Source organism: Ambystoma mexicanum, chromosome 6p, assembly GCF_040938575.1.
Source record: "Ambystoma mexicanum isolate Mex_15411 chromosome 6p, UKY_AmexF1_1, whole genome shotgun sequence".
NCBI lineage: Eukaryota > Metazoa > Chordata > Amphibia > Caudata > Ambystomatidae > Ambystoma > Ambystoma mexicanum.
Genome location: NC_090935.1, coordinates 660,058,567 through 660,083,581, shown reverse-complemented (window position 1 = coordinate 660,083,581; position 25,015 = coordinate 660,058,567). Strand labels below are relative to the sequence as shown.

At 43.7% G+C, this 25,015-nt stretch overlaps 1 protein-coding gene across 3 annotated transcripts in view; it reads left to right on the top strand.

Annotated features, from left to right (window-relative positions):
• MARVELD2 (MARVEL domain containing 2) overlaps positions 1-25,015 on the top strand; it is a 323,008-nt gene that overhangs the window by 18,252 nt on the left and 279,741 nt on the right. For all 3 annotated transcript variants that reach the window (XM_069627536.1, XM_069627534.1, XM_069627535.1), the window contains exon 2: positions 2,953-4,145. In XM_069627536.1, coding sequence (XP_069483637.1) covers positions 2,967-4,145 — 1,179 coding nt within the window. In that variant the 5' untranslated portion in view covers positions 2,953-2,966. The remainder of the gene's footprint in view (positions 1-2,952; positions 4,146-25,015) is intronic.

Genomic DNA, 25,015 nt, shown 5'->3' with positions numbered 1-25,015 from the left:
ATAAATATTTTCCAACTGTGCCTTTAACCCATTCAGAATGGTACTTGAATAGTTTTTGCTCATATCTATGCAGCGACTTGCATAACTGCATAAGGGGAGTGTCTCCTGTGTTTGGCACGTCACACTCTTGACTGCCGATACTTACCGGACCTCAAACCTTCAAACATATTACCTTTTCACTCCTCCTTCACAATCTCCTTTCAACAATACTTCCCTCTGTTTCCACCACTTCTATGTCTCTACACAAGCCTGTCAGCTACAACAACTATTCGGGCAAGCACCACAAACGATGCCCACACTCCGGACCCCTGCCTTTGGGTCCAAACCACAGCTCCACATGCTCTATGATGTAAACCAATGTCCACAAAGCCTCGCTTTTCACAATTTAAACCACTTTTCACCCTCCCACTGGTGCCAGCAATCACTTATACATATAGGTGCACCTTCAATATAACACAACAAAAACCCAACCCATGGCCATCTTCCTGCCCTCTTGACAAGGTGTTACTATCTCTTAGTCTTTGCCCCGGAAGGGGGCGTGACGCACTCTTCCTTGACCTTCTCGGCAGAAATCTTTTCATCCTTAACATCATCATACTGCATCACAATGTTTAATGTGTCACTTTTTCATGACATTTGTTACAGGTATCCTTTCGTAAATCAGTCTGTTATCCTCTCAAAATTCCCCAGCATATACAGACAAATCCTTCCTTACTCGTTTGCCAAGTCGATGCGCCCATCGGGACCTGGCTGGATTTTCACCAAGGGGGCTCCTGTCGGACCATTTGAGATCACGCGTGATTCACCGTTCTCCACAGGTCAAACCTCAGACTTGTAGAAGGGAATGTCGACTATCCGAGGGCCCTGGTCAACCTTACGAACCTCTACCGTAAATAATGGGGTGTTAAAAGACTCTAGCGGAACAGGCAAGCTGGAAAATCCTGTGCCCAGTAACAGAAATAGTCCAGATCAATGTCAGGCTGCTTAATTAAAAATCCATATAAAGCAGGGACAGCAATAATCGCATAAATCTCAAAAGCTCTCTGATTCTTCAATACGAAACAATGGATTATAAGTAAAAAACATGTCACAACTGACGCCCTACTGTAATTTCGGTTACAAAAACCTACAGGATTAAGGTATTGGTTAGGGGAATTTTCAACATATAGTTTATATATGGTTTCGTCTTTTCATTGGATATAACTCTCTGATGGCCCTCCATTGGACCACCCCAACATTGATAAAGGTAAAAGACATTTAAGCAACAGGTAATTGACTAATGCAACAGCATAATTTTGAGAGTTGTGATTGGTTGGCATGGGTTTTACCAACCTTGAGCGCTTGGCAGTTCATTAGCACATGAGCAAACAATAGTGGTAGGGGGAGGGACCATATGGAACTGCTTCCAATTAAAAAAAGAGACCATCCTTTATTTCCTAGGCCACAGGCCAGAGCACCTCGCTTTGAACTTGGCCCTGTCTGGCATCTCTTGTTCTGAGAATTTGTGGGGAGTGAAGGCAGGTGCCCATCTGTCTGGAGTTAATGAATAGACTCTGTCTTCCAATTGTAGGTCGCATTTGAGAAGACCCCATTTTGAATTATTGTACTAAGCTTTTACTAGGATTTTAGCTAGTGTGTAACGGGCGTTTATTGCTCTCTTCGGCCACTGGAAACTCGTCGATCCATTCCTTATGCAGTGTTCAGCTTTTTAATTAGCCGGCACCTGACTTTCAAAGGCTGTCTGCAATCTAAGAGAAATATGTCTTGCACTTGGGAATCTTTTGTTCTCTTCTGAGCCATGCAGGCCTCCCTTTTTTTTTTTTTCTCCAGCAACCTGGGTAGCGGGCCGGGCATCCACTCTCTGGTCTGCACAGATCTGTTTTTCAGCTAATTCAGCAAGTGAAATCTCCCTACAGCTTTGAGGCTTCTTCGTGGCTTCACCGTCCATATTATTCAAGATGGCCACTTGTTCCCGTTTATTTCTACAATTAGCAAGCTATATACGTATATCGTTTGCGTTGTGTTTCAGCGTATACATTGATTATGTTCATCTCTATATGGTGCAGGTAATATTCTTCTTGTATAAATGCACGTTTGACCTAGCGCCTGTGTTTCTTCATGGCGAGTGCATATCTGAAAACTATGAAACTGTGACATTGAACCTGAGGCTAAGGGAAGGGAGCTATCGTTCCCCTGGTGTTGTGAATTATTCATCATTGGTGCTTCAAGAAATTCTGAAGAAACTTGGGGAAAGAGAGGCATGTCCCCCTGTTTTGTTCTACCTCAAAGAATCTCCCAAGAGGATCATTGCGAACATTGTTATGCACCTTCATAATTCCACATAGTTGTCATTGGTTAAAACATTGGTTTTTTTCTGGTTCATTGCTACAGTTTATTGTACTTGCTTGTTTTGCACAGATGTTCAACAAAATAAAATTCCTATGCCATGTATCTGGTCTGCGTGTTTTAGACATTGCAAAATAGCATCTTTAATAACCGATAAAAGAATAGTGTGTTTTCTGACTTTTGGAAGAGGGGACAATGGTGTCTCGCTTCAGACTGCGCTCTTTGAAATAAAACATGGCTGCTCAACTGGCTAATTTGATGGCACTATGAACGTCCTGTTGTAACCTGTCAACGCGCAAAACAAATCTGAGCATGGAGACAGTGGGAAAATGGGCAGAGGACACACAGCGTTACTGTCTGCAGGTGCCAACACCCACAGATGCTCTTTGTGGCATTAGTTAGGCTCATATTAAGTGAATGAGCCAAAACTAAAAATGATGTAAATGGAATGTAGTTGGGCTTGTTATCAGCACTATGCTTGCAAAATGGCTTGAATGAGGTCAGACAAAATAATCGTAATGAGGCCAATTATGGATAATGTAATCTGGGTAAAGATTTACAAATATGTAAATGGTTTGTCTAAATGTTTACTTTTTTTGTTAATAGAGCAAAGAACACAAATGTCTGGAGGGAGATCCTCGTTGGATCAGAGGTCGAGGCCACAAATGCGAAATGGAATCCCTTCCCAGTATGATGAGGTTCCTGTGGATTCCCCCTTTACAGAGCATACCGGAAGGTCACTTCAAAGTCTGCACAACTGTGAACTGGCTCTGAGTGCAGATCCTCTCCCACCACCACCACTCCCACTGCAGCCTCCTTTTGGCCCTGAATTTTATCCAAGTGACAGTGAGGATCCGGCTGTTGCCTCCGAACTTCGACCAGTGAGGAGATTCATTCCAGATTCATGGAAGAACTTCTTCAAGGGGAATAAAAACGAACAGTGGGACAAGCCCATGTCTGATGTAAACTACATAACCGAGGGGGCGGAGTGTTCTCCACCTCCTTCACCTATGCATGGGAGGGACTCTTCTTCAAATCCAAAATCAGTGGTCAGTTCATATAGAGATCAATATGGCGGATCTGGTGGGAGCTACAATTCCCGAAAGGAAGCTGAAGCCATGCTTCCACGAGACCCCTATGGCTCATTAGATCGTCAAACTCATGCCCAAACAGTAAAAACCTACAGCGAAAGGGTGGAAGAGTATAATATGAGATATGCCTACATGAAATCCTGGCCAGGATTGTTGAGGATTCTTGGTGTTGTGGAGCTGCTTCTCGGGGCAGGTGTCTTTGCCTGTGTTACTGCATACATTCACAAAGACAATGAATGGTACAACATGTTTGGATACTCGCAGCCCTATGGATATGCGGGTAGCAGTACGTATGGAGGATACTATTATAGTGGACCTAAAACTCCCTTCATACTTGTAGTAGCTGGCCTGGCTTGGTTTGTGACTATAATCCTCCTTGTCCTTGGCATGTCCATGTACTATCGGACGATCCTCTTGGATTCCAATTGGTGGCCTTTGACAGAGTTTGGAATTAATGTGTCATTGTTCATTCTGTACCTTGCTGCTGCTATCGTCTATGTTAACGATGCAAACCGTGGAGGACTGTGCTCTTATGCAATGTTTAATACACCAATGAATGCTTCATTTTGTCGAGTGGAAGGAGGACAGACTGCAGCCATGATCTTTCTGTTTGTCATTATGCTCATATATCTCATTAGTGCCATTGTCTGCTTAAAGCTGTGGAGGCACGAAGGAAGTCGGAAGCGAAGAGAATTCCTAGGGCATGAGGTAAGATGGAACGGTGTTTAAATTGGTGTATTTTTGTCTTCCTTTTTGTTGTAGCTATTACAAATCATTTTATCTAATGATTTCTCATGCACGGGTCAGGTGGTGGGCTGGTTGCGTGGGCACATAAATACGCATTGCATAGTCGGCAACAATATTATGGTGCAGCAATGTTATTGAGGAGGTTTGGTTTTATGATGGTAAACTGCAATTAATTAAGCTCTGAGGAGTCATGCAGTTTCCTTCTGATGTAGAGGATGCTTTATTCCTTCTTTTAGAATGTTGCAGACTGCCTTTGTGCTACTGGGATTCTCAGTAGGTTTGAATTGATGATATATTCCTGCTGCCTCAAAACTACATACTCCTATGTCCCGTCCCCTTTCCTCGATACTTTTGGGACACGCAGACTGCAGGACAAGACCAGAGCACTTTTTGAAGCATAAAAAAAAATGTTTCGTTCTTTTTATTTTTTACACGGGGCCAGCGTGCATGACTGTAGCCCCGCCAGCACATCACCCTTCAGTCTTGTTCTCTGCGCGGCCCGGGTCAGACGCACTTGCATCGTGGGGATTTTTGTTTTTTCTATCTTGTCCTTTTTAACTCTTCCAAGTCTGGTTCCGCGGTCAGCTTCATCTCAGTCTATGCCGGAGCATCAGGATTTAGTGTCCTGTTCTTCGCAAAGGCGGATCCTCGTTCTCTTTGTCTGGAGTGCTAAGGCCCTTCACATCGGTGGGATTCCTGTCTCTACTGCGACCCAGTATCTGTTAGAGCACTTCAGCGTAGGCTCCTCAGGTGGGAGGACGTGTTCCAGCGGTTACTTTCAGCTCCCCCTCAAGCGTTCATCGACGAGAAGAGGAATCGGCTGGTAAGTCCCTTATTATTTAGGGCACCCAGCCCTGGTGACTCCTTCCCGGGGTCGTCTGGTGCGTGGAGGGGCCTTAACATGGCTAGTATCCTTTCTCTCTGACCGTCCTTCGCAGGTAGAACTCTGTTCCTATCTCTCTGCTATCACTCCCTTTACTAGTGGTGTCCCCCAGGGATCTAGTCTATCCCCCTGGTTTTTCAATGTCTACATAGCCCCTTTGCCCCACATGATCTCTGCCTTCACCTCCAACTTTGAGTGTTATGCGGATTACACACAGCTCTCTTTCAGACTACCCTCGGCCTCTTCCTCGCTCATCCTGGACTGTCTGTCTGCAATGCAGTCCTGATGTGCTGCTAATGATCTCTGCATTAATGCCTGTAAGACGGAGATCATCCTTATAGGGACCCCTGCGCCCGTTTCCCAATTTCACTCTGGCCGACCACACTTGGTCCTGCACCCTCACCCACTAGTGAGGCAAAAAATCTGGGTGTCATCTTCGACTCTACTCTCTCCTTCTCTTTTCACATCTCGGACATGTCCAAAAAGTCCCACTACCAGCTGCACCTCCTCAGAGGTATTCTACCTTTTCTCATCTTCCCCCAGAGGCTCCCTGTTTCCAGAGCCCCGGTTCTCTCCAGACTGGACTACTGCAACAGCCTCTTTTTCAGTCTTCCCACCTCTACTCTTCGACCTTTTCAACTTATCCATAACACAACCGCAAGACTTATCCTTGGCCTCGAGCCCAGGGACCGCATCTCTCTGGTGCTGAAATCCCTCCACTGGCTCCCTGTGGCTGCAAGAATCAAGTTCAAGTCCCTCTGCATAGTCCACAAGGCTTTCTGGGGCCAGGGCCCCTACTATCTACAACGCTCTCTTCCTAAATACTCTCCTTCCAGAGCCCTCTGCTCGGCCTCCTCCAACCCTTTGCGGAGGAGACGCTTTTCCAAACAGAGAGATGGGGGTAGATCCTTATCCTCTGCAGGTGCCTCCCTCTGGAACAGCTTACCTGCTTCTTTCCGTCTTGAGCCGGACCTCCTTAAGTTCCGGAAACTCCTCAAGACATTCCTCTTTTCTTTCTCTCTCTCCCTTGCTAACATCCTTTCTCTTCTCTCCTGCTTCCCTCCTTTTGTTTTCATCCCCAACCTGTTCAGTCAGGTGACTGGTCACCTGGTGCACCTCCAGAGCCTCACAGGTCCCTGGCTCCCCCGCCAGTCCTGCAGTGCCTCTGGGCCTCCGCACTCTGTCTTGCATTACTTCACTTGGAATACGTTACATGAGAGTGGCACCCACTCTGCACTTAACCCTGGCCCCTACTTGACCGGGGTGCTCTTATCCACCTCCCCCTCCCTCCTGTCTGCGCACTTACATGACCCTGAACATACTAGTCTTAGCATGTTTATCTGTCCTGTATTCCTCCATCTACCCTCCCTAGTTTGCTGTGCCTGCATGCATAGGCGCATTGATGACCAACCTTATTTGTCTTGTATGCTCCCCCCTTTTCTTCTCCCCTCACCCCCCACTCTTTGTCACGCACTTATACTAGTCGAAATGCTCTGGCCTAGTATGCTAGTTATTGTTGTTTGATCATTTGGAATCTTCAAGGCCTAAGAATGACAATGATATCCCCTTGTTTCTTCCTTGAAGCACTTTACGTTGTATATAAGCGCTCTACAAATTTCCCTTGAGGTTCCCCATTCCAGGGCAAATTCTACCAGGGTAACTTCAGAGGGTCACCAGTCAGGGATGAAACGTACCGGGATTCTTCTCGAGGTTCCCCGGAAAGGGGCTAAAATTACCGGGCTTGCTCCCGAGGATAACCAAATAGGGGCTAAAAGGAAAACCAGAACTGAGGGCCCCATTCTGGGGGTCTTCACACCAGGTGTCCACCCGAGGTTCTCCTCAAAGGGGCTGCTCCATACTGTTCCTGCTGAGGAGGCAAAAAAGGCAGACAAAATTATGAAGTCTTCCAGTACTTGCTCTGCCGAGATTCTGTAAGGAAGACATGGTATCAAACAGTGAAGAAATACACAAGTGATCACAGTTCAAGGGTGTTTATTGAATGACAAGGGTTGGTTGAACACCTATATAACCCTAAATCTAAGGATGGGAGCAAGCTACAACCATCAAATAATAAATAACACAGTCCTAGGAGAGACTGTCAACATAAAAGGGCCTATACTAATAAATGGCTTGCCAATCCTTCTTAATACAAATGGCGTGGGATAACAATGTATTTAAAGGAAAAGTGTTCAAGAAAGATCTCAGGATGGTTGAGAAGTTGGCTTCCCGCCCCCACGTTATCAGCCAGCTCAAAACATAGGCATCAAGGCCTTCCGCCAAAGTCTTTCACCCCAACGACAGTCTCTTATTACAGAGGGCCTGATGTAACAAACAAAACACAAAAGTTCCTTTCCTTTGTCAGGGTTTTCACATTCACAAGTTCACAACTGGTCTCCCTCGTTTGGCCTCAGATTCTCTTGATATCAGAATTGAAGACTTTTGAATGTGTGATGGGTTTTGCTTAAACCGTCACAGGACCACTTTGATTCACTTCACACAATTGTTCTCATCAATCTTCTACTTTTGTTTCTCCTGGCGGCATACCTTACAGAGACTTTCGATTGATCACATTCACAGCGCCGGACCACTCTTGTCAACTGTATCGTATCTTTCCTTCTCAAGTTCATACATTCATCAGCAGTTTAGCTTTACTCGTGTCTCATCATACGTGTTTAACAATGTTTGTTCCAGTGCTCGTTATATAATGTTGCTGCTTGCAACCTTGACTTCAACACAGACCTGTCTTGCATCGGTCTACCCAACTCACCAGCTGTGTTGATCTCTCTGTGACTTCTTTGTTCTTGAAGCCAAGGACGATACAACGGCTTCTGCTTCTCCCCATTTCGGTCAGCTGCACAGGAGGGCTCTCGGTATCTTTGACACACAATGCAGGATTCTTGAGTCTGGTTTGCTGGTCTTACGCTTTCTGCTTTGAAGGTTTCTTGAAAGTAACGGCATCTTGCCGAAAAGGTCAACGGCAGTTCCCTTCTTACGAACCTTTTGTGGTTTGCCATCTTTTCCACCCTCGTTCAGCTGCTGACTCGAAACTGCTATACCTTTTTTGGGCTTTGCCTAGCTCAGTGTGTTCTTGTGCTCTGCCTTTTATCCATGTGGGGTAGTTTAATGGCAGTCAGGTGTGAGTGATTGTCAGTAATTGCCTGACCTTAGTAGTGGGACATGTCCGGTACATGACTCGGTGTGAGTCTGTTTTCTCCCAGAGCAGGCTGTCCGTGTGAAGGTGTTCATGCAGGAAAATGGGGGGGGGGGAGGTTTCAGGGGGGCTAGAACATCCATGTATCCCACCTAATAAGATGGGATAAAGGTGTAACCGGGAAGAGAGGGATACTGCATGTCACCATCAGGTGTCCCACTCCCCGAAGACCCCTCACCCAGGTGATCCTCCCACAACTGGTTCACCCCAAGGGGACGGGATGTAGGAGTATAACAAAGTGACTCACCATATTGACAACCTCCATAGTATCCGTACCTCCATAGTACCCTTTCCTCCATATGCCTGCCGCTTTCCCCTGTGAAAGGTTTCCTCTATTTGCTAAAGTTTCCTTCAACTTTGAGGATAGAAAAGGAATGAAGGGCGATGCGCTAGGCGGGGCTCAGGAAGGTGGCACTACAGCCACGTGCAGTGACCTGTGTAAAAATAGGAGGAAAAACTATATTTTTTGATACCACAGGATGGTATGTCCCAGAAGTATGGAGGAAAGGGGATTATGTACTAGGAGTAAAGTAGTCAATAAGGGAGTAACATTGATAATTTTCACTATTGGCATGAAGGTGGGGGGTCTCTGAAAGCGTGGGATGTGGGTAGGATTAGGATGGAGGAGCGAGGAGTAGTGTTGATTTCGACTGTCATCTAGATAAAGATAGGTGGACTATGAGTGACAAGGACTGCATGTTTTAGAACACTTGGATACAGCGCTCCAGATAAGATTTTGAAGTGGGAGTAAATTGTTTTTTTAGGAGGTAGAAATGTAAGCCCCCATTCCCAATGGAAGCATTTAATAAGCAAGTAAAACTTTCTTGTCTGTAAAACAAATGTTTTTGTAATAAATATTTCTTTGCACCAAGTTATTCATGCACATTAAAATATACATAGTTACCTCTTCAGATCAGGCAGTAATAATAGTTGCTGTACTTGGAGGTGTACTTTTGTTTCAAATCTATCCATAGAGCTGCATGGATGAAAGCAGTGGGACATGCTCCTTTTGTTTGTTTCGTTTTTTTCTTGGAGTATTTATACACCCCATTTTTATTTTCTGGGAATATTTGCCTATTTCTAGGTGGGTAAAAGTGGCCAATGCCTCCCTTATCTGTAGGGCTGCTTCGATATATGGGGATAACAATACATAGAAAATTCCTCCTCCAGTAGGTAAGCCTGATTATTTTGACTCCATCACAAAGGAAGGGTGCAGGGGACCCTGGAGTATCATGAGCTTATGTGGTAGAGGTACAGAGTCTTAATTGAAAAGGTTCTCACAAGCATTCTGTTAAACCATTTAATTGACCACATCAAATTAGCTGCAATAGGTTTCCCTTCCTGAACCCTAGTGCCCTAGGGCTGGAATGTATCATTCTTCTGACCAATGTGGTAAAGTGACCAATAGATCACGTTAGTCTAGGGGTGTAGCTAGGTCTGGAAAAGATCTGGGGCTACGCTAATGTCGGGACTGCCGGGATGGTTCAACACAATTTGATTGATGGGATTAACTCGTACAGTCTAAGGGTTTCACTGAAAATTAAGAAAGGGAAGGGCTGTTCACACGTGTCAGGGTGGCCACATCCGGATGTGGGCTGACTTAAAAAGAGTCCTGGGCTCCCTGTTCTGCTTTCCTTTTCTTAAGACAAAGTTTCATTAAAACGGCAGACCAGATGAACAACTAAGAGCAAATGAGGTAAACCTGATTAGGGAACACTAGTAATTCCAGCAATCACTGGGCTCACAGTCTTTGAGATATAGCACCAGTATCACTTTCTGTCTTAGTCGCATGGTTCTAGCGTCCAGCTCTCTTCTTTACTTCACTTCTTCCCTCTCCTTCGTCTGCTCTCCTCCAGAGTATGCATTGTATTCCCCAATAGGCTTGCTCACTCACTTTTTCTTCCCCTCCCTTGCCTTCTCTTCCCCCCCTTGCCTTCTCTTCCCCCCCTTGCCTTCTCTTCCCCCCCTTGCCTTCTCTTCCCCCCCTTGCCTTCTCTTCCCCCCCTTGCCTTCTCTTCCCCCCCTTGCCTTCTCTTCCCCCTTGCCTTCTCTTCCCCCCCTTGCCTTCTCTTCCCCCCCTTGCCTTCTCTTCCCCCCCCTTGCCTTCTCTTCCCCCCCTTGCCTTCTCTTCCCCCCCTTGCCTTCTCTTCCCCCCCTTGCCTTCTCTTCCCCCCCTTGCCTTCTCTTCCCCCCCTTGCCTTCTCTTCCCCCTTTGCCTTCTCTTCCCCCTTTGCCTTCTCTTCCCCCCCTTGCCTTCTCTTCCCCCCCTTGCCTTCTCTTCCCCCCCTTGCCTTCTCTTCCCCCCTTGCCTTCTCTTCCCCCCCCTTGCCTTCTCTTCCCCCCCTTGCCTTCTCTTCCCCCCCTTGCCTTCTCTTCCCCCCCTTGCCTTCTCTTCCCCCCCTTGCCTTCTCTTCCCCCCCTTTGCCTTCTCTTCCCCCCCTTTGCCTTCTCTTCCCCCCCTTTGCCTTCTCTTCCCCCCCTCCTTGCCCTCCTTTCCTCCACCCTGCCCCTTGCGCTCTCTGCAGAGCGCAGTATGATTTAGCTTCTCATTTTAGTTAAGTGCAGTAAGGGGTTGGGGTTACCCTATATATAGCTTCACTTGTAAGAATGGAGACAGCGCCTCGATGGGAAGTTCTTCACAATGTTTCTTTTGTTGGTTTGGTGGAAATCCCTCCAGTAGTTCATATTTTACATTTAGCAGAGTGCAGAGTGCCTGGGACCAACCTTTTGTAGTCCACTCCCATGGTGCACAGATTCAACTGAGGCTTTTCAGAAATATTAATCTGCCATTTGCGTTTCATTGAGATGATCTTGCATGTATTTTTGTGGTGTTGGTGTGCAGGGTTGGTATTTATTTTTATTCATGTTGTCTTTACTTGAGAATGGTGATGTTCTCACAAGAACACGGTTTGCTTTTTGAAATGACACAGAAATAATACTGTGGCTGAAATTGTATTTGGCAGGGGGCTTGGTCAGTTTGCCTTCAGGGTGAATGTGGGAAGGGTAAACAGTGGCATTTGGTCACATTTAAAGGTTGTGGGACATTTTTTAGATTCATTTTTCTTTTTCTCACGAGTGATGTATGTGCAAGAATCTTGTATGCGAGTAGTTTGCCATGAATCTAAGTGATTTCTTGCAAAAACCAGAAAATTATTGCATTCTCTCAAAGAAAGACTTGCAGTAAAGTTGTACGATAAGAAAGGGGATCGGCAAAAATACTTTTTGAAATATATCCTAAAACATACCAAATATTGCATGCCTTTTCATCCTGGTTCCCATTTACGCCAATGGCCAGTAATTGGGGGTTGGGGTGTCCGTATGTACAATGGGTTTTCCTTAAACCGTTGCAGGACCACTTCGAGTCACTTCACACAATGTTCTTATCAATTTTCTACTTTCCTTTGTGCCACTTCTTGGCGGGATACCTTACAGAGACCTTCGATTGAGCACACTCGCTGTGCCAGACCACTTTGTCACAGGTGTCTTATTTTTCTTAGGTTAGTTCAAACATTTATCATCAATTCAGCTTTCCTTGCGTCTTTCATCACACACGTTACAAATCTTCCTTTTTGCGCTCCTTATATGTTGACGCTTGCATCCTTGACTTCAACACACCGGTCTTACATCGGTCTCCTCAACTACCAGTTGTGTTAATCTTCTGGTGCTGCTTATATCTTGGAGCCCAGGACGATGCCACAGAGGCTGCTGTTATTTCCCGACTCAATCAGCCATGCAGGAGGGTTCTGGGTGTCTCCGACACACAATGCAGGATTCTTCAGTCTTGTTTACTGGCCTTACTTTCAATCTGAAGGACTTCGGAAAGTAACGGTTTTCCACCAGAAAGGTCAAGGGCATATCCCTCCTGGTGTATCCTTCTTGGTTTGCTGTCTTTCTCCCCTCGTTCAGCTGCCATCTCAAACACTGTTCCTTCGTGTTCGTTCCCTCGCTCTGAGTGTGCGCTCGTGCACCGCCTTTTTTCTGTGTGGGGAAGCTTAATGGAAGTCTGGTGTGAGTGGTTACCATTCATTGCCTGACCTGGCCTGACAATAGTAGTGGGACATGACCGGTACAATGCTTGAGTGGGAGTCTGTTTTCTCCCAGAGCGGGCTGTCCGTTTGAAAGTATTTGTGTAGGGAAGGTCGGGTGTGGGTAGAGTTCCTAAATATCCTTCTGGGTAGGATGGGGGTAAAGGTGTTACAGGGAAGGGGATACCGCGTCTCGCCAGCAAGTGTCCCACTCCCCCAAGGACCTTTCACCCAGGTGATCCTCCCGCACTGGTCCACCGTTGGGAACTGGATCCAAAAGCGATGGCCTTGTCCTGGCCACCTGGATGACAGACCCCCGGCGACTAGTGGGTGTGACACCTTCTGGTTTCTCACATAACTCAGCATACCACTGAAGGTTTCACATGTTTTATTACAGCACCATGTATAAAAGGCTGTTTTTTATTTAGTTCAGTTAAAAAATGTTCAATGCGGAGATGGGCAAGCTGTTTGCTCAAAGGCATCAGCTGAAAAGCGGTTTTGGAAACTGGTGCTAGAGCTGTCCCTTTCTCGCCTCCTATGGGATCCTCCTGCTAGCCCAGTGGGCTGTAACCCCTACCACCTACCACTGCCTTCAACTAAAGGGTCTCCCTGAAACAATAACTAACTCCCACAATGCCTTTCCAACTGGCCCTACACTAGCAATGGTTAGTACTAGTGGGTGGCTTATGTGTGCCGTTTGAACTTCAAGACCTCTATCTTCTTAATACTCTCCTCCTCACCCTTTTCTCCTCCTCTGTCCAACTCCACCCGCTTTTTCTCCTCCCCATCCCCTTCTTCTCTCTCCATGTGCCGGTCTCCCCTACCACCCACCTCCGCCCTATGATACTACCTTCCTTCCTACCCCTCTCCACTCTACTACACTACCTTCTCTGCACTACTACTACTCTACGACTGACTGGTTACTGTTTTACGGTTCAGACAATCGGAATCTGGAATGCTCTACCACCTTCTCTCTGTAGAGAGCCCAGTTTATTGTCCTTGTGGAAAAGACTTAAAACCTTTCTCTTCAATTCGACTTGCGCTCACTGTGTTATTAGTTCACCTGATTGTTTCCTTGATAGCCCTGAAATAACTTCTGGTGATTGTTGCGCTTTACAAAACACTATATATCATAACAAATGTGTTTACACTAAAGTTACTTCCCAAAAATGTGTATTGTCTTGTATCGCCCTAATTCACAGTTTAGGACCATGACTATTTCACTTAGTCAAAATCTAATAGGGGTTTTCTCTGGCCCAATCTTTGTTGTATAACCTATATTGCATTTATTGTGTACATTCCTGATTTTTCGAATTTGTGAGTAAAATTATGTTTTAGGGAGCACTGTAGGGAAGGCATGGTATCACAAGTATGACACTAACACAACGGATACTATTTGTAAAATCTTTATTGAAAATATGTTGGGATTGGAGAAACTCCTGTGTTGCCCTATAACTAAAATGGGAGTAGTCTCAACGTCCTAGTGGATTCCGTCAAATCAAAATGGACTATGCTAACAAAAACCTAATGCCTGCCCCATCTCTTGTACAAGAAGTGTAAAAAGGAGAAATGTATGCAAAGGAAAAATCTGTTCAAAAGAATAGAGTTAGTTGAACCAGCTCTCGTCCTCGCGTTAAACCTCACAGAGTAAGGTTGTGCTTGTAGGCAGGATGACACACTCTGGCTCGGTTTCTGACACTCTAAGCAGTTCCAAACTGCAGATTGAGGCCCGCCTGGCCTTCCACGTTAAAGTCTCTTTCTTGACTTTACATTGGAATACAATTTTGAAATTTCACAAAGCTCCTCCTCTGTCGGGCTCAGACGTCTCGCATCACAGTTAAACCCAAACTTGGGTGGGGGGGGGATGGGCTGCCGTCCCCAAGCCTCAAAGTTCACCTTTGCTCTTGCTTAATTCACTTTTGCTGTTTGTTCACTTTATAGTTTTAAACAATGTACCTTTCACAGAGACTTTGGAATGGGCTACTTCCTTTTGCTAGACCACTCCGTTACTTAGTATCGCTGATCCCGCAGCTGCCTTTTACTTCAAAGTTCATTCACGGGGCTGCCTTTCTTCGCTTCCTATCCACCCGCATTCTGCCTTCACTTGTGATAAAATGGTGCTACTTCATTCGCTTTAACACACACCAGTCTCGCAGGTCGCTTGCCAACTCACCAGCTGTGTGCGCTTCTTTCATGTTTTGCTATTTCCAATTTATGAGTCAAGGTTAGTACCACAGTCTTGGCTTCACTTGTGGGATCTGGACTTCTCCACGTGTCTTTCGCCGTCTGTCGGAGGCAACAACCTCCAGTAGGGAAGCCCTGGGGTTTTCGGCCTGCTGCTCCTGTTCCTTTGTCCATTGCTCTGCTCCAGTAGGTGTGCCTTGGTCCCGGAAGTTCTGTTCGTACTCATGTTTTGCCTTGCTCTGAGTGTCTCTTTAGGTGTTTCCCTTTATTCATGTGAGGAGAGCTAACTAGTATCGGGTGTATGCACTTAGTGTAAAGTGCCTGACTTTGCCTGACCCGATTAACGGGACATGTCCAGTACGATGTGAGAGAGTTAGTCTGGTTACTCTGTCCCCCTCTTCCTCTGGCCAGTGTTTGTGTAAAAAAGGGGGTTGGGACTTTGGAAAATCATACAAAATAGGATGGGGTCGATGAACAAAAAAGGGGGGAATACCGCGTCTCGCCATCAGCAGTCTCGCCCCCACTCCCTGAAGACCCCCTTTCTCAGGTGCTCCTCCCGCACTGGCCCACCCCCAGGATCTGGATCCAAAGGCGATCGCCGTGCCCGTTCCACCTGGGAGAGAGATCCCCGGGGAATAGCGGGGGAGACACTCTGGTTTCTCACAGTGCCCATGTAATTTCCATATCCTATGGTAGGTTGTTTTCTTTGGCAGATATATAATTTGCAGTGCTCACACTGTGCACTAAACACTTGCTGCATTTCGGGTCAGAAGGATCATGGGTACTGTACATGTAACAGTAGGGATAGGATTACAGCAACACCCTGTGGATGCCCTTTTTTGACGTGGGGGGAAAATAAATGCTCAGCCCCAACCACTAGGTGTTGGCCTATGCAAAGCATGTGTATCCAAGCAGATGCTATCGGACCATAATTGTTCATTTGTCATATTTTTATGTAGTAAAGGCAAAAGATTAATCGCTGCACTAATGGGTCAAACGCCTGACAAAAAATCAATTTTTTTCATCATGAGTTCAGAAAAACCTTTCCTAGAGGTTAAAATGCAGGTAAATGTTTACTTTTTGTTTAGTTTGTGCTGTGAGGCAGTCTTTTACAGAAATGTCTGAAGGAGCAGTTCTTTAGTTCCACTGCAAGGGTTTCCTATGGCCTAAACTCTGCTGGAATAGTACCTCCTAGATGGTCACCCAATTAAATAAAACTCTCCCATAGCTTCAGGGAGTCTGGAGAGCACTATATAGAGTTGTGTGAATGTTAGCACTTGCCAAACTTGAACTAAGATGTTGGCATGGGCATTGACCATATGGGGTTGTGAATGAAGGCAGGTGCAACGCCTGGACGTAATTGCAAGTGCTGGCATGTGCCTCGTGTGAAGGGGCTGGGAGCGATAGCTTGCATAAACAACTGGATAAGATGATGAATGCCAACCACCCGCCACATACGGATGGAGTAGCCTTGGCTAGTCAATGCTGCGCACCAACCGGATTGGGAATGCTCTCTAGGCCAGATTAGAAGGGATGCACAAACACCTGCCTGCCCCACATACAGACCGGTGTCACAAAGGTGGCAGAGCCCGAACTTGGGTAAGGTTATGAATGTGAGTGGATGCCATGTGTGAAAGGGACTGTCGGACGGCCCAGATCAGGACAGAGACGTAGAGATGCTCCCGCACCCTACCTGGAGAGAATACAGAAATTCAGCACTGCACTTCCGGACAGCAATGCCAATTAACCAATCCACTAACAATTTCACCCCTCTGCATACACCTCTCAAACTCTAACCAAGCACAACCACAAGCCTACAACACAACAATCCGCACAAACGTCACTACACTGCAACAGCAAAACAAACCACACATAGACTCGCACAACAGCACATGATGACTACTGACCGTAAAACACCCCAAGCCGAGCCAACGGACCTACTGGGCTGAGGCCGCCAACAGCACATCACTGCTCTCTTGCACTTTTCCAGCATATTCCCACTAACTCACCCCCTCCCCCTTCCCTTATTTCAGAGCCGCCAGGGGACCACGCTGGTGGTGATAGTGCGCGGTACACATATCCTTTAATGTTAACATTAACATATACTTCCACATAGTAATTTATGTAAATATGGATGCATTTTTCTTCTTCAGTACAGGCAGTAATACTAGTAGACCTCCTTCCTATGGCACTGCTCTTCTGGTACCACTGACCTGGAAGCAGTGGGCAGGCTAGTATGTGTCCTTAGTTTAGTTTATTTTAAAAAAATATTTTTGCGACTTGTACCTCGTGGGGGGACGAGTCAGAACATGGTGTTTTGATGTGATTTTAGGGGTCATTCTCTGATGGTGACTTTGCCCCTACCAACATTGTGGTCTTTTACAACTGAATGAGATATAGCAGGCCACCACCAAATGTCTACATGTAAGGCGACGCTGTAAGTAATACTTAAAATGTGTCACAAAGAGGAATGGGCATGCTACAGGGAGCAGCAGGGTTTGGATCTAATTGGGATGTAGGGGTGCACACTGATGCATATAGTAGTAATACCGATTCTTTGTAATTAAATAATTAAATCAATATCTTTAAGGTGCACCATGTTCGATCTGTGCTACACGATCTGAGATACTGAACAATAAAGTGGTACCACGAGGGAAACTGGGTACAAACAAGGGCACGACATAGGCAACTAAAATAGTTGCAAATACATTAGCAGTTTATTCAAAACAAAATAAATCGGCAATAGGACTCCGAATATGCAAATTTCACAATCATATAATTAATACATTCGTGTAAGTAAAGGAAAGTTAATATTCAACAATGAATGTCAATCAATAAATAATAATTCTGTGTTGTCTAAACAAAACAGTTTGAAATCAATTATACAATTTGAATGTAGGATGTCCTGTTTAATTAAAAAAAATGTCCTGATATCTTGATGGGAGATGTAAAAGTTAATGACGAGTTGTGGTCGTCCACCTATCTTGTTATACGCGTTTCGGGCGTAAAGCCCTTCTTCAGGTATTAGATATCTGGAATAGTTCTTTCTCAAAGTATAATAAATAAATATCAGTAAATTGGGTATCAATGTTGTCTCAAAATGAAATATTTGAAAGTAGACTACCACAAGAAGGTAGGGTCACTACATTAACCTGCATTTAGAACTGTTAGGGTGGTCGAATTGCAATTGAAGACTAGTTCACATATAAAATGCGAACGTGTGGCAAAATAACAAAGGTGGTATGGAGTTAATGTTCGATCAGATCAAGTCTATCATTGATTTGTATCTGGTTGTAACCGATATACTGGTCTGGGATGGGACAAGTCGCTACACAAAGCGCTGTGTCCCGCTCACCAGACCAATGAGAACATTTGTAAAGAAATCAGATATATAATGTAAATGTTACCAAAGCGACTCACCCACTTTCGTGGATGTTGTTGACTCTGCCAGGTCAGATGCACATGTGGGCAATCAGTGTGTCACAATATTTATCCTTTAAGCTTGTTATCCAACAATTTTCTGAAATGACGTAGTAGATCTAGTCATTAACCAGGTTGTTCCTGTTTACTGCGTGCAGAAATGCAGCAAGAGGTCATTTACATACCTCATATAGATGACTTGCCGCTGAATTGTAGGGAAGTCAACGATGAGGGAAAAGAATTCAATTGGTAATCTCACTAGATCGCAGCGCGTAATGGTGTATTCCTACCTCAGAGGCTGCTGAGCACTTAATGTGTGCTATGAAGTAAAAAAGACACGGGCTGGGGGGAGTTACTATAATTCTGAAGTTGCACACTGGCTGTTAATTATCGTGTTCTTAATCACTGCTCTCAATGCTCTCATGCTTACCTAGCTTATGTTGTAAACATTTTACTCAAGCTGTGCACGCCACAACGTCCTGAGTGTTACGGTCTTCATGCCCGTAGGCAAAGATGCATACATTCCGAAAATGGCATGCTGGAAAGAGAGTGAGAACTTATCAATTCTCAGTCTCGGGAGAGTACACTGTAACCTAATTGTATTTGGATCAGTATTATAAGCCAAAAATAACACACTTGCATGTTATCGTGTTTTACAATGGAGACTGGGAAAAAGCGTCAGAGGTACGCGGCTCTGCTGTTTTCGTCATTGATGAGCAACAGCGGTAACCTGGAAGTTTAAAACGAGATGGGCTTATATGACGGGTGCCTAAAGCCTCCATATTGAGAGGAAAAATGGCCGACTCTTGAATCTATTAACGGGAAAGATTCTAAATAATTGTAAATATGTTAGAACGACACAAATACATAAGGTGGTGAAGGTCTTATTGCCATAAAATTGTTTCTGCAAAGTGCATACGCCAAAACAGTATATATCCCCAAAATAAGGTTTTTTGATCTAATTCAGTGATCATTTAGGAAAGTACAAATTCTAGATATATGCTAGCAGTGTGCTATTGTACATAGATGGTGAAATACTGTGATTTTGTCGTGCCCTTGTTTGTACCCCGTTTCCCTCGTGGTACCACTTTATAGTTCATTATCTCAGATCTGGTAGCACAAATCAAACAAGGTGCACCTTAAAGATATTGATTTAATTACAAAGAATCGGTATTACTACTATATGGATCAGTGTGCACCCCTACAACCCAACTAGCTCTTGTACCTTTGTTGCTACATCAACACTAGGGGTTGCACCATCTGACTATTTCATCAATAATATGTCATTTTCGAAAATGGAGTCCATTACAACTAACCAAGCAGAAACTCTAGCTTTGTCTGAGGAGGAAGGTAATCGTATTTTGAAACTCATTAAAACTACTGAAAAAGAATTAGGGGCCACTGCTAAACCTGAAGAACTTATCTATCAATTGGAAAGACTAATACGACGCGAGATTAACCAACGACTACATGCCACAACTCTCACAATACTTTAGAGCTCAAAGGATCCAGAGGGGCTTGTGAATTGATCTTGAACCGACTCTTTGTAAAGAAAACCTGGAGTTTATTAAAAGGTGGTGTCTTATTCTAAATAAGTGTTCTCTTGATCTGATCATCCTAACTATTGAGGAATTATCAAAATACATAACAAATCTTGAGTCAGATATAGAAACAACCAAGAAAGCGTTGTCGGCATACATCACTAAAGATGAACTATCCCAACGCCTCGAAGAAGTAAATACGAATCTTGAAGATTATAAGGCAGGAATTGAAACTAAAGAAGATACATACATTTAGAAGAGACACCCTTGACTATAAACTAGATATTGTTTATTCTTGGAAGGAATATTAACACCAATAAGGTACTCAGAAAGGAGGATACCAACCTTGCAACAAGAAAAACCTGACCCTAATACCACGCCAGTATCATCTGAGACCTCGAGTAAAGAATTAGAAAACTTAGACGAGTCAGTAGAGCCCATCCAAGAAAGAAACAAAGAGCTAAAGGATACCTCTCAAATTCCGTGTACATCTAAAGCAACTGCAAATCTACCACCGACTAGTTACTCTTTTTTTTTTTAGACAAAATAGGGTCTGAAGAGGCAAGAATCCCCAGAGAAAAGTGAACGTACCTTTCAAGAAGACCTAGTAGTGAACATGTTAAAATATAAACAAACTAAATTTGAACTGTTAACACTTCAGAATGGTCTCTCCTTTGTACCTCATTATACCAGCACATTGTTAAAGGAGAACATCGACTTCTTCAAATTAATGTGGAAAATTAAGCTGAAATTATTCTTTGACTCGATTGAAACCACAGTAAGTAGTCAAGAACCTGAGCTCTTAGAAATGAAACCCAAGAGTACCTTCTCGCTGCCAGTTCAGAACTGTGTCCTGGAAGCATTTCAGAAATCAGTCCTTCAAGACTTTAAGAAACTTAACTTTCAGAACAGATGGCGAACCAACTTGACCTCGCGTGAGAAATAGGTTCTTGATAGGCTATGGGAGACCCCGAAGATTATAATCAAGCCAGCAGATAAAGGGGGAGTCCTAGTGATCCTCGATACGGTTAAATATAAGATGGAAGTTGAAAGACAATTATCAGACAGAGATACATACCTGGAGGTACCAACGGATCCCACTGAAAAAATTGGAGGGATCATAAAAAAGACATTGGATGAAGCAGAAATAGAAGAAATCATTACATACAAGACTAAAGCATTTTTGACAAATGTGCACCCCATTATGCCAGTAATCTACATCTGACCCAAAATTCACAAAAGTCTACAGGACCCACCAGGAAGACCAATAATGGCAGCAACAAATAGCCTATTGGAACCATTAGCGCAATATATTGACAAAATTATACAACCACTTGCGCAGAAAGCAACTACATACATCAAAGATACTAACCATTTCTTGACCAAATTGGAAACACTTTACTTCAACTCATCAACAGATTTGCTTTTTACGGTGGATGTCACCAGCCTTTACACTAATATCCTGCGTCAAGCTGGTCTGGAAGCAATAGAATGGGCTTTGTTAAATATAGAAGATGCAGTTAAAAGTGACAGTCTATTCATCAGTTACTTACCATCGCACTCAACAATAACTTTTTAATGTTTGGGGATAAATACTTTATCCAAATTTCTGGAACATCGATGGGAGCTGCAATGGCTCCCAGTTACTCTAACATTTACATGTCTTACCTTGAAGAAACCAGAGTGATCAACAATCCTACCTGGAAGAACCAACTTAAATTCTTAGTGAGATACATCGATGACCTGTTTGGGGTGTGGACTGGATCTGAAGCACAAATAGTCTTTTTTTGACTTTATGAATACCCTTGCGCCTAGGATCAAATTCATGTACAAATAAAGTGCTACATCCCTGGAATTTCTAAACGTACTTGTCTATTCTAAAAACAATACACTAGAAACAACAGTGTTCACCACGAAGACCGATGGGAATAGTCTCCTTGTGGCCGCAACCTTTCATCCTATAAGAACGATAGAAAGAAGGATCATATCAGAAGAAAGTGTATTTGATAGAAAAGCAAAGGAATTGGCAACAACATTTCTGAAAAGGGGATATGATCCATTACAAATTCAAACGGAACCAGCAAAGGTTAAGAGTATAACATGACAAGAAGCACTACAACCAAGTACTAGAAAGAAAGACAATGATCTGGTTTACGTTACCACATATTCCCAACAGAGTTGGACAAGTTAAGAAAATTATCAAAAAAACTGGAATACCTTGTCTTTGGACCCTAAATTGGCAAACTTTTTCCCTACCACACCTCTTTTTGCTTACAATAAGAGTAGGTCCGTCCGTGACCATCCGATCAAATCCGACTTCAGTTGTAAAAGAACATCAACTACAGTATTTAAAGGGACTATACCATGTAACAACTGCAACTGTTTCCATAATGTCATCAAGGGAAACTACTTAAATCATCCCCACAAATGAAAAAAAAGATCCCCCTTAGGCACACCTTTACGTTTGACACGAAGAGTGTCATTTATGGAATTAAGTGTCCTTGCAGACTTTATTATGTTGGACTCGCAGGAAGAAAAGCGAAACAAAGATGGGAGAATATAAATCAAATGTCTGCTTGGGGTCTTCCAAATCCCCAGTTGCACAACATTACAAGGAGCTAAAACACACAGAAGCCCAGTTACAGTTTGTAATACTGGAACATGTTCAGTTACCAAGACGAGGATGACATTTGCCCAAGCTTTTACAGCAAAGGGAAACCTTTTGGATGGAGAAATTGAACTCCATGCACCCGAGAGGGATGAACCTTGAATTAGGGGTGTCACGGTATTAGTTTTATGACGGTATGATAACCTTCTTGCCAAATGACGGTATATCATGGTTATCGCGGTATAGCAGGTGGAGTTAACCAATCTTAACAAATATTTTCTAAAAGGTCATAAATTTTCAGATTTATCATCACAAACAAAACCAGGAACCCAGGGCCAGAATTGGGCTTTTCAACATACTTTCCACTGAAATGCCACCCCTTGCTTCCACCAAACACAAACGCGTGTGGAGAGAAGGAGGGGGGAGAGCCCTGCTGCGACTGGCAAAGCAAACTGAATAGCTTTTCTTAAGTGGCCATTTAGGCTTTTAGCTCCTCCACCGTCTACTGATGAAGATGAACATGTTGCCTTATTTATAACCTGCATGCCCCAGATCAGTGGAGGCTGATGGTAGTATAAGCTTGTGCGCATACTCGCACACGCATGCTCTCTTTACGTTATAGCCTTTAGTTTACTTGCGGGCCAAAAGGTGTTCAGTGATCACAGACATTACCCTTTGGTATGGCAGCAGGGAATACCCACAGAGATGAGTGAATTTCGCAGTGTTACTTATTATATGTTAGTTCAATAATAGAACCAGGGACATCCCCCATTGTCATATATTTAGCAAACATTATACATTATAAATATATATAAACCCCAAAGCCGCCAACCCAAAGTAAACCCCTTTCCTTCTTGGCACTGTATTTATTCTTCCTATTGCTAACCTATTGATTTTGTGTCAGGCAGGTGTAGTTTATGGAATGGCATTAAAAATTGCTCCAACTGAAATTACTTGGCAGATGGCACATCCAACAATGCAAGACCAAAACTGCGCAGCACTTGCATACTGCAGCTTTCTAAATCAGATTGAAAAGCACACTTAACGGTATACACGGTAGACCGGCATAAACAATGTGACGGTTATTATTGTTCAATTGAATGGTTCACGGTATCTTTAACGGTATACCGTTATACCGTTGCATCCCTACCTTGAATGGGATCTTTTTTGTTACCTGTGAAGCCTAAATCCGTTGAGACACAGTCTGAGGTATTAATCAATTTAAGCACTAGCAGGGTACACAGGACACTAATCTCCTTTTTGAATTAATTATCTGACTATTAACATTGAGTTGACCTGTAATCTGCAGACACTTTTGTGACATATACCTGCAATAGGATGTAACTATGTGTAATATGTCTGTAACATAATGCAATTTGTATCTACTGAATGTATTGCATCGTAGCAATGAATTTCAGGTGCTTGGGAATTTCATTCAAAATGGTTTGAATAAGTCACAGTATTTCACCATCTATGTACAATAGCACATTGCTAGCATATATCTAGAATTTGTACTTTCCTAAATTATCACTGAATTAGATCAAAAAACCTTCTTTTGGGTATATATACTGTTTTGGTGTATGCACCTTGCAGAAACAATTTTATGGCAATAAGATCTTTCACCACCTTATGTATTCGTGTTGTTCTAACATATTTACACTTATTTAGAATCTTTCCCGTTAATAGATTCAAGAGTGGGCCATTTTTCCTCTCAATATGGAGGGTTTAGGCACCCATCATACAAGCCTATCTCCTTTTAAACTTCCGGGTTATCGCTGTCGCTTAGCAATGACAGATCACAACAGGACGAAAACAGCAGAGCCGCGTACCTCTGACGCTTTTTCAGAGTCTCCATTGTAAAACACGATAACATGCAAGTCTGTTATTTTTGGCTTCTAATACTGATCCAAATATAATTGGGTTACACAGTGTACTCTCCCGAGACTGAGAATTGATAAGTTCTCGCTCTCTTTTCAGCACACCATTTTTGGAACGTATGAATCTTTGCCTATGGGCATGAAGACCGTAACACTCAGGACGTTGTGGCGCACACAGCTTGAGTGAAACGTTTACAACACAAGCTAGGTAAGCATGAGAGCATTGAGAACAGTGATTAAGAACACGATAATTAACAGCCAGTGTGCGACTTTAGAATGATAGTGACTCCTTCCCGTGTCTTTTTTACTTCATAGCGCACATTAAGTACTCCGCAGCCTCTGAGGTTGAAATACACCGTTATGCGCTGCGATCTAGTGAGATTCCTAATTGAATTCTTTTCCCTTATCGTTGACTTCCCTACAATTCGGCGGCAAGTCATCTACATGAGGTATGCATATGACCTCTTGCTGCATTTCTGCACGCAGGTAAGAAACCGGAACAACCTGGTTCATGACTAGGTCTACTATGTCATTTCCGAAAATTGTTGAATAACAATCTTAAAGGATAAATATTGTGACACACTGTGCTTATTTGCATTGTGCAACTGACCTGGCAGAGTCAACAACATCCACAAAAGTGGGTGAGTCGCTTTAGTAACATTTACATTATATATCTGATTTCTTTACAAATGTTCTCATTGGTCTGGTGAGTGGGTCACTGCGCTTTGTGTAGCGACTTGTCCCGTCCCAGACCAGTATATCGGTTACAACCAGATACAAATCAATGATAGACTTGATTCAATCGAACATTAACTCCATAGCACCTTTGTTATTTTGGCGCACGTTCGCATTTTATATGTGAACTAGTCTTCAATTGCAATTCGATCACTCTATAGGTTCTAAATGCAGGTTAATGTAGTGACCCTAACTTCTTGTGGTAGTTTACTTTAAAATATTTTATTTTGAGAAGACCTTGATACCCAATTTACTGATAGTTATTTCTGAAAGTATAATAAATAAATATTCCAGATATCTAATACCTGAAGAAGGGCTTTATACCCGAAACACATAATAGATGGGTG